The sequence below is a fragment of the Microtus pennsylvanicus genome, chromosome 22, assembly GCF_037038515.1.
Source record: "Microtus pennsylvanicus isolate mMicPen1 chromosome 22, mMicPen1.hap1, whole genome shotgun sequence".
In the NCBI taxonomy this organism is placed as follows: Eukaryota; Metazoa; Chordata; class Mammalia; order Rodentia; family Cricetidae; genus Microtus; species Microtus pennsylvanicus.
The window spans coordinates 1,009,748-1,020,000 of record NC_134600.1 but is presented as its reverse complement, the minus strand read 5'-3'; the positions used below and the strand labels follow the sequence as shown (position 1 = coordinate 1,020,000).

Sequence of the window (10,253 nt, the reverse complement as noted above, 5' to 3'; positions counted from 1 at the left end):
TAAACAGTGGATAACACACTACATATGAGAGAATGTGTTTTGGCAAGTACCTCTGAAACTCTGGAAGCCACTTTTGGAGTAATAAGGTTTCTTAAATACTCAGATTTTTCCATCCATGTGTTTAGATTTTTATATTCTTCTTTCATTTTTTCCAACCTAAAAAAAATATCAGCTACATATGAAAAAGTACAAATGACAGAGGGATATATATACATATATATTATATATATATTAAAACCTACAGAAGAATAACAAAATATGACCCATTCATAAGATGTTCCAAAAGTGACAAATTAACATATTCTCTAGAGAAACAGTTAAAAGAAATGATTACAACAGAATTAAGGGTCACGGTAATGGCAAGAGATTAAGGAAAGAGAAGCCTCTTAAAGGTGCATAAAATACATTTCTGACCTTAGTGATGACGATGTATTTCTTATACAAATAATCACTTTATTATTGTTATCTAAGCTTTATAAACACACTTCAGAAATCATTCAGTAATGCATTATGTATTCTCAGTATTTTAATTTGCTTATTTCGGTCAGTCTGGGATGCAATAACAGGATACCATACAGTGGGTGGATTAAACAACAGACATCTATTTCTCATAATCCTCAGGCTAGGATGTCTAATGCCGAGATACCAGCTTGCCCAGACCCCGGTGAGGGTCTTCCTGGTGGCCATCACAGTGGAGGGAGGGATATCAGGTCTTCTCTTCCTGTAACTTTTATAAGGGCATTGATTGCATTACAAGGGCTTCATCCTCAAACCTAATCTAACCTAATCCAGTTATTTCCCCAAAGCTCCACCTTTAACTATTGTTAAATCAGAGTTTAAACCTTTAACATATTAACTGAGGAGGCAGCTCAGTTACGGAGCGTTTGCCTAGGATGCCTGAGGCTAAGAACACTAATTACTCTTCTTACTTCAAAAGAGTTGACATTAAGATTAGTGTAATCCAAGGCGGGGCCTCCATTCCCAGAAAAATTAGTGTTTTCCAGGCTCTCTCTTCCTTCTAACTCCAGGATAGAAGCCAGTGGTGGACAGCTAGGGCAAGGCATTTGGAGTCACGGTCCGTCATGGCTCATCGGTGGCCCAAGTGGAAGTCTGGATGTTATGGGGTTCATCGTCTTTGGGATACGCTGAACTCTGGCTCTTGTTGCTTCATGACTGCATGTCCATCCTGGCTCTGCTCAGTTTTTTTTTTTTTATCATCTTGGCTGTCACCAAGACCCTTGAAAATAATGGCCCCAAACAATGGACTCGACACCTCTGGACCTCTTCTATAACTCTCTTCTATAACTCACTGCTTTCAAACAAAATTTTAGAACATATTTCACCCAGACTTTGTTGTCTGTTGTCGTACAATGAGATAGTCTGAAGTAACCTATGAGAGTTTATGTAGAGAGTGAGTATGTGCACACACTGGCTCTCCGCCTCCATATATCCATTAAGGTGAGCTGCATGACCCAAGGACATACCTTTGTCCTCTGATCTGACACACTGTCTGTTTTGGCAAGACTCACTGAATGTCTTCTGTACGCCGTGTGTTCGCTAAGTACCAAATACACGATGGTGTGTTTCAAGGACCATATTATCTTTTCTCAAAAAAAAAAACTTAATTTAACGGTTAAAGACTGAAAAGGGTAAACAAATATTAAACTGTAAGTCACGAAACGCACTCAGTCACTGTCATGATGCTCAATCTCTAAATGTCTGCAGATAAAGTCATCTTGTGGCTTATTTACAGGGGTCTGGGCGACTTAGCACAAAGACCGAGGAATCAGAAGTCCAGGCTGAGGACTTGGGCAGAGAGGGAGGAACTATACAAATCAATGGAAATCCCATACCCGAGGGAGAAAATAACTATCATTCAAGCTTGTGTTAGCTCAACTGCAGATTAAAAAGAAAGATTGAGCCAGTGGGGTGGAATCTTAGACAGAAGGAGCCAACAGGGAAGGATGAGGAAAAATCGCATGAGAGACAGCGGAAAAGACTTGCATGAAGGAAGCCACTTGCTTGCTTTCTTATGGGTGGGTTTTCATCTCTTTCCCTATCATAATAAACTACCTTACAAGGGACACATGAGACAGCATCACAATGAGTATCCCTAGGTCAGTGAAAAGCCTGAGGTCAACGTAAGAAGTTCGGAATGACGCAGACTACATGGAAACAAATGGCATGTGTGCTGTTTACCTTTCCCGGGGTTTCTCCTGGAGTTTTTCAAGTCGCACGGCGTTCGGATGGCTGCTTTCAGCAGCCCCGATGGAAACGTTAAGTTCTGGGGATAAGAAGGCTGGGTATTCGACTCGCTGCGGGGTAATAACGTTTCTGAAAAAACGGTAGTAGAGTTACACGCCAACACTACAGAAGAGTGCATCCCTACAGTCGGTGTGGTAGCTGCTGTTTTCAACTGTTCTTGTACCGGCTCACCCACTACCCCGGGGTTGTCAAGAAGACAGAGCTAAGGAAGAAGGCAAGAACTGGAATCCTGGGACTCTCTTGCTCTCTTGGTTACTCATCAAGACCGTGGGCAGTAGGGATGGGGAAGGAGACCCAGAGGAAGGAGAAATAAAAAGTCCAGGTCTTTTGGCCACCATTTATAACCAAATCTGCCTTCAGAGTCCCCCATCCTTTCAAACATCTAATTCTATGGACTAGATTTTATGTCGGGCACTGTATTCGTATGCCTGTCTGTATTGGTTGTCTTGTTCCACCTGCACGGCAAACCCACGGGATAAGAATTACAGAATCCACTTGACATACCGGAAAGCCAGGAGTGAAGAGATTTTTGTTTTGTTTGTCTGTTTTTGTTTTTTAAGGTAGGGTTTCTCTGTGTAGCCCTGGCTGTCCTGGAATGGTCTACAGAGCGAGTCCCACATCCCACATCTAATTTCCTTGATTCATTTCAATTTTTAAAAACAAATCTTTTTTCTTAGACAGCTCTTTCTCTGGTGCGTATTTTTCTTGACGTGTATTTTTACTGTTGAAGTTTTAAGGTCATTTGGAATACATATTTTAAGCTACATTTCCTTTGCTAACAACTTAACACATGTTTTGGGGGGGGGAGTACGGAGTGTCCCCCTCTGCCTTGGTCCCTTTTGCTGAACCTGAAGCTTGCCGTGTCAGCCAGCCTCGTCAGCAAACCCCTGTCTCTGTCCCTCAAAGCTGGGGGTTACAGGCGCCTGTAGCCATGTCTGGCTTTATGCGTGGATGCTGGGGACCTGAACGCAGCTTGCAGGGCATCTTCCCAGCCCCACTAATAACATTTTTAACACAGTTTTTATTGTTGGTTTTTTTTGTTTGTTTGTTGTTTGTTTTACAGCCCATTTGGAAGTAACAGTTGGCGTGGTATGGGGTGGGCTAACACTGACATCCTGTAGAACAGAAACTGGCTACCCTAGGCACATGGATCTTGGAAGTTCTTCCTCTATATTCCGTGCGGAGGATCTTGATGGCTAATTTCCTCATTGTGCCACCTCTTCATTCACGAAGGAGACACCCATTTCCTCTCATCTCTAGACCTCAGTTCCTTTCTCCAGGGGGCACCTAGAAACTCAGGATCTCTCCCATCTTTTTGTCTGTTGGCTTGTTTCTCACAAGGTTTCAAGTAACCCCCTGGACTCCTCATCCTCCTTCCTCTGCCTGCCGAGGGTTGGGGCTCCAGGCTTGAGCCACCACACCTGGCTCTTTTTCTCACCTTATCAAGCAAAGGAGTTCGGTGCTCGCCTTACCTTAGGATCTAGGCGTCCTGGCCACGCTCTCGGGAATTCTCGAGATAACTGATACGTTCCATTGCACCTTCGAAATGCCATTCGCTCTCAATGAAGTAACGAAATCAAAACACTTACGTGACAGGGTCTGTCCTTTCTGGAGGAGGGGCGATCTTCATAAACATGGATGGCTCGATGATTTTTTGAAGAGGTTTTAGCTGGATAAAATTATATGATTGTGTAATTCGCCATGATAGGACTAACAGCCCCAACCCCCGAAAGGCTTATACCATACTTGAGTGGTGTGTGTACGGAGAAGAGGAAGGAAGAAAGGAACTTAATTTGTTGAACATTGAACATTTGCCAAGCATTTCACACCTTCAGTTTTCTCTAACCCTTCTGATGGAAGTAGGGGGTAAGTGTGAGTATTCTATAGATCACACTAAACAACAGTAATTCATTCAAGGTTACAAAATGTGCTAAATGGGGCAGCTCTACGTTTTCAGTGAGGTCTACACATACGGCAATACTTGCCTAGTTCCATCTGAAAAGATAAGCTACTGCTTTCTCTCCGTGTGCACAGGTGTGTCGTGCGTGTGTGTGCTCAGTTGTATCTGGAGGCGTGTGTGCTGCGTGCGTGGTCCATAGGATAACCTCGGGCCTCTCACTGGCCCGAAGCTCATCAAGTTGGCTACAGTGGCTGACCAGCAAGCCCCAGAGATCTTCCTGCTTCCACCTCCCCAGTGCTGGGACTGCAGATCTGAAAATCACCTCTCCCTCTAGGGATGCTCTCACATGTTATACTGGACACAAGACCTACTTCTAACGTTATACTCATTAGCTATGGCCGCCAAACATAACTTCCAGAAATAACGGCTTCTCGTAAGGCGTGATCGATGTGCTCAAACAGAAGACATTTCTTTAAAAAAGGGAACTAACCTGATGTGAAAATCCATAGCCAAAGGTTCCATAGGAAAACATGAACTCCACCTCCACCCTGCAGATAGACTGGAAGCAGAATGCTGTTGTTAGAGAAGTGACCCGACGTGACAAGGTCATAAACATACACTTTAGAAAAGCCTCCGGTGACCCTTCTGGGTAAAAAAAAAAAAAAAAAAAAAAAAAAAGACCAAAGCTTCACGTACATAGAGAACTCCAACAGAATTCTGTTCAGTTCCAAGAACGTTACTAGCCTTTCACCTTAACACAAGGCTAGTGATCAAATGTATAAAATTTTAATTTAGAATTATTAGTAGGATTACCATAAGATATTGACTTATATGTACATTTTTTTTTTTTTTGTTGAGGGAGGAGTTGAAGACAGAGTTTCTCTGTGTCACAGCCCTGGCTGTCCTAGAACTAGCTCTTGTGGACCAGGCTGGCCTCGAATTCACAGAGATCCGCCTGCCTCTGCCTCCCGAGTGTTGGGATTAAAGGCGTGCGCCACCACCACCCGAGTAAGGTATGTATTTTATATATGTTTATAGGTCAAATGATTTACTCACAGGCCTTTCCTATCGAATGAAAATTGAGACATGCAACCTCACCTCTGAACCCAGGTTGGCCATGTGTGAAGGGAAAAAGAGGCCCCTGCTCTGTGGCTTTATATATGTCCCTCAACCCCGTTCTGGACAGGGGACAGCAGGAGCAGCTCCGGCTGATCATCTGATAAAATCACTAACATTTAGGTGCATTCAGAATCAGAGACTGCCAACACTTTTTCAGAGACTTGGTCCACGCATGGACAGCGGCCGCTGACATTTTGCAGTCTCGTCCAGTGGTTTCTAAGCCTCTCTCTCACAACTTACTTATAGGATCAAATTCTTAAAACATATTTATATATGTATAGATGTAACAATTAAAGAAAAAGAGACCGTGAATTTGAGAAAGAGCAAGGGAGGGGAGGTGTGCGTGGAAGGAGTTGGAGGGAGAAAATGGAAAGGGGGAGTGACTTTATATAATAATTTTTAAAATTATAAAAAATATAAAAAAGCTAAGTTGAGTCTGAAAAACATGATGCCAAAATTTTATATTAAAAAATGAAGAATTTGTGAGCAAATGTGATAATTTCTCTATTACACATATTTTTAGCAATTCATATAGCTATGGTTAATGTAGTGAAATAATCTTAAAAATTGGGCAGTGAGTCATCAGAGTAAATTCTCTGCACTGCTAGATACCACACATGGGTAATCTGAGGAAGGCCGGCGCGGCTCTTACTGAGTTTCTGTGCTTCATCTGCAGGACTTCGGTGAAGCAGCCTTTCTGGAAAAAGAGGTAGAATGATTCGCACCTGTGTCTGTAGTTTATCTACAGCATAGTAGCATAGAAATCCGGTCGCCATTTTTAAATATAAATGAGCTCGTCGGCTGAAATACAATATTCATACAAATACAATCTCATCTTAACTAAATTAACATACAAATATAACGACTGTTCACTTGAAGAGAAACCCAGTTTGAATGACAGGAATAAATGTAGACATTGGCAGTTACAAGGACAGAGATGTACCTGCTGGCGACTTCCCTCCCTGGGCATCAAACCCCATTCTGGCTAAAAGCGAATCTCCACAACAAACTCTGGAGAGGTGGAAGAACCTTCACACCCGAGAGCACGGACAGGCTCTGGGAATCTTTGCCGTCCCTGATCCGTGGTTATCATCTGTGGTTATCTCCACTCTCCTATAGGTTACCTTGCCCAATTCAACGCCCGCCTGGGCTTTATTCTTCTTCCCGAGCATCATCACTGCTTCCAGTTTCACAGTTAAGAACCGTACACACAGCCGGGCGGTGGTGGTGGTTGCCTTTAATTCCAGCACTCGGGAGACAGAGTCAGGTGGATCTCTGTGAGTTCAAAGTCAGCCTGGTCTACGAGAGCGAGTTCCAGGACAGGCTCCACAAAAGCAGAGGCACTTCCCCAAAGCCTACACACCAGTCAAGGTCAGAAAGTGATGCAGACTCCCCCACGTTCTCCTCAGTTGTCCCAAATTACATGATTCTTGTGTGGGAATTCTAAGTTTTCTTATTTTAAACCCCATGCTTTCTGATAGCCCTAAATTTTTTTATAATGAACTTTAGTTCCTATGCATGTGGTAAACAGAAGGTATCCGTCAGATACCAAGAGCCACAGTGAAGAACACCAACTAGACTGTATGGCACCAAGATTTTAAAAAAAGGTGCTTTTTTACTTTTTGTTTTTTTTTATTTGTTTTGGTCTTCTTTGAGACTATGTCTCACATAGCCCAGGTTGGCCTTGAAGTCACTGTGAGGCCAAGGATGAGTTTGAACTCATAACTGTCTTGTCTGTACCTCCCCCCCCCACAAGTACTGGGATTACAGATATGGGTCCCCATGTAGCTGGGGGGGGATGTATATTTTTATACATACCTGTATTATTTCATAAAGATGTGCTTCAACACTGCCCAAGGAAAGGGCGGGTCTCCTTGCACTTCCTCCATCTTGCATTAGCTCCAAAAAAATATTATTCCTCTCATCATCTTGACGTCTGGGAACCTCAATGCCAAAATGTATGAAAGGAAGTATTAAATTTCAGGCCAGGATTTCAGACGTAACTTCCAAATAAATACCTTCGTAAGGCATACTATATATGTGTATATATATATATATATACATATATATGTGTATATATATATATGGTACCATGGACATCGCTAATTATCAGTTTTATGCATGTTAGTCTTGTGACTTTCTAAGTTTGTCATTCTACATATTCTTTTTTTTCTTTTTTTTTTAATTGAGAAAAGGAAAAAAAGTATCCGCTTCCTCCCAGCCTCCCCTTTCCCTCCCCCTCCTCCCACCCCTCTCCCCCTCCCTCTCCAGTCCATAGAGCAGTCAGGTTTCCCTGCCCTGTGGAAAGACCAAGGTCCGCACCACTCTGTCCATGTCTAGGAAGGTGAACAACCAGACTGGCTAGGCTCCCACAAAGCCAGAACATGAAGTAGGGTCAAAGCCCCGTGCCAATGTCCTTGGCTTCTCATCAGCCCTCATTGTTTGCCATGTTCAGAGAGACTGGTTTTATCCCATGCTTTTTCAGTCACAGTCCAGCTGGCCTTGGTGAGCTCCCACTAGATCAGCCCCCTTGTCTCAGTGGGTGGGTGTGCCCCTCATGGTCCTGACTTCCTTGCTCATCTTCTCCCTCCTTTCGCTCCTCATTGGGACCTTGGGAGCTCAGACCAGTGCTCCAGTGTGGGTCCCTGTCTCCATCTCCATCCATCACCAGATGAAGGTTCTATGGTGGTATGCAAGATATTCGTCAGTATTGCTCTAGGATAGGGTCATTTCAGGTTGCCTATCCTCAGCTGCCCAAGGGACTAACTGGGGACCTCGGCTTGGGCACCTGGGAGCCCCTCTAGGGTCAAGTCTCTTGCCAACCCTAAGGTGGCTCCCTTAACTAAGAATTGTGGTTCCTTGCTCCCCTGTCCAACCTTCCTTTATCCCAATCCTCCTGTTTCCCCAAGTCCCCCCCTCCTTCCCTTCTAACTTTTCTCTCCCCATCTCCCCTTACCCCCATCCCACCCCACCCCCAAGATCCCAATTTTCTCCCTAGCAATTTTGTCTACTTCCCATAGCCAAGAGGATAGCTATATGTTTTTCCTTGGGTTAACCTTCTTATTTAGTTTTTTTAGTTTCACCTATTGTAGACTCCGTGACCCTTATTTATGGCTAGAAACCAATTATGAGTGAGTACATCCCATGTTCATCTTTTTGGGTCTGGGATACCTCACTCAGGATAGTGTTTTCTATTTCCATCCATTTGCATGCAAAATTCAAGAAGTCATTGTTTTTTTACCGCCGCGTAGTACTCTAATGTGTATGTATTCCATACTTATTCTAAGGTCAACAAAATCAGGACTTGTTTATGTCTAACATTAATTATGATCTTTTGAATCATCTACTGCCCAAATTGTCCTTTTAACTATACATTAAAAAGGTGCCCTCAACACTCTACTGAAGTCATGTATAAAGATGAAGTGTGATTCAGGTATATTAAGCAGAAGCAACAATGCTAGAGCTATCATAATGCTCGATTTCAAATTATCCTAACAGAGCCATAGTCACAAAGACAGCATAGGCCTTGATCAGTGGAATCAAATATAGGGCCCAGACAGAAGGCCACACAGCTACTTGATTTTCCACAAAAAAATATACATTGGAGAAAAGACAGTTCACCAAACAGTGCTAGAGAAAAATGAATACCCGTGTGCAGAAGAAATGCTTAACATTTTTAGCCCTCCGGGACTGCAAACCAAAACAACATGGATTCAATCTCACGCCACTTAGAAAAGCTCTCCTGCAGAAAAGCCCAAACTCAGGGGGATTCGGGCTAAGACCCTACTGGCAGGAATGCAGAAACTCGCCAACATGTTTGCTACCACCTGGTCCAGTTACACCAGTGCTGATATCAAAGAATCCAAGTCAGCACATTGTAGAGTTAGCCTCCACACCCGTGCTGATTGTGGCACATCAGGCTAGGAGCCCAGGAACGGGCTGAAAGCTTGTCAGAACTGTAGCATGCATGCACAGCAAAGTTTTATTCAGTCACACAAGAATGAAACTGTGTTGTTTCCAGGAAAAAAAAATATGGGACCGGAGATCACCGTGTTGATCACAGAATGTCAGGTTTACAAAGATCAATGCTCTCTCATAACGGGGATTTAGGGGGAAAGAAAGGGGACACAAAAGTAAGAGGGGAGTTATTAGTGATTTAGAACGAGGAAAGGGGAAGGGACGGGAAGATGAATGAGGATAATGGAGAGGTTAATATAATCCAACATTTCATACATGTTCTTCACGTGTATGAAAATGTCAGGGAAAGCCAGCCCTTTATGCAATTGATAGTCTAATAAAATAAATTAATTTAAAACCATGTCTAGTTTGTTGTTCTTTTTGCATTCATTTGCTCATGTATGTGTGTACATACGTACGTGTGTATGAATTTAGGCAGGAGCACATGTGCCCCAGTACACATGCAGAGGTTACAGGACAGCTTGTATGAGCCACTCTCTCAAATTCCAGACTTTAGGCTTGGTGCAAGTGCCTTTACTCTCTGGTCCCCACGTTACTTTTTAAGAATTGAGGGCTGAAAATTATCTTTCCTATGCGACACTTCATTAAAATAAAGTTTACAAAGACATTTGGAGCAGAGATGAAATCCTTTAGAATTTCTGTACAACTCAATGTAATAGTTTTTTAAAGAAACAATTGGGCTAATTAATGAATCCTGTAGCTATAGAATAGAGTTTGTGTGTGTGTGTGTGTGTGTGTGTGTGTGTGTGTGTGTGTGTGTCTGTCTGTCTGTCTGTCTCTGTGTGTGAAAGACAGAAGAAGCGGGAGGGAGGGAGGGAGGGAGGGAGGGAGGGAGGGAGGGAGGGAGGGAGAGATATTTGGGGTTGTTACAAAGACTGCAGTCTATTACGTGACAACATAGGGACATCTAGATGAGGCGAAGATATGAGAGGAGAGAAAGGAATCAGAGAGTGAAAACAGGAAGGGTGGAGGAGCGTTGCACAGGAGAGAG

At 43.2% G+C, this 10,253-nt stretch overlaps 1 protein-coding gene across 1 annotated transcript in view; it reads right to left on the bottom strand.

The window, feature by feature from the left end:
* The window catches only part of LOC142839919 (cation channel sperm-associated targeting subunit tau-like), a 38,157-nt gene that overhangs the window by 5,103 nt on the left and 22,801 nt on the right, over nucleotides 1-10,253 (bottom strand). Inside the window, exons 5-10 of the mRNA XM_075956337.1 lie at nucleotides 7,103-7,228; nucleotides 5,937-5,981; nucleotides 4,656-4,724; nucleotides 3,855-3,934; nucleotides 2,200-2,334; nucleotides 51-156 (exon numbers count right to left, since the gene is read on the bottom strand). Coding sequence (XP_075812452.1) covers nucleotides 51-156; nucleotides 2,200-2,334; nucleotides 3,855-3,934; nucleotides 4,656-4,724; nucleotides 5,937-5,981; nucleotides 7,103-7,228 — 561 coding nt within the window. The remainder of the gene's footprint in view (nucleotides 1-50; nucleotides 157-2,199; nucleotides 2,335-3,854; nucleotides 3,935-4,655; nucleotides 4,725-5,936; nucleotides 5,982-7,102; nucleotides 7,229-10,253) is intronic.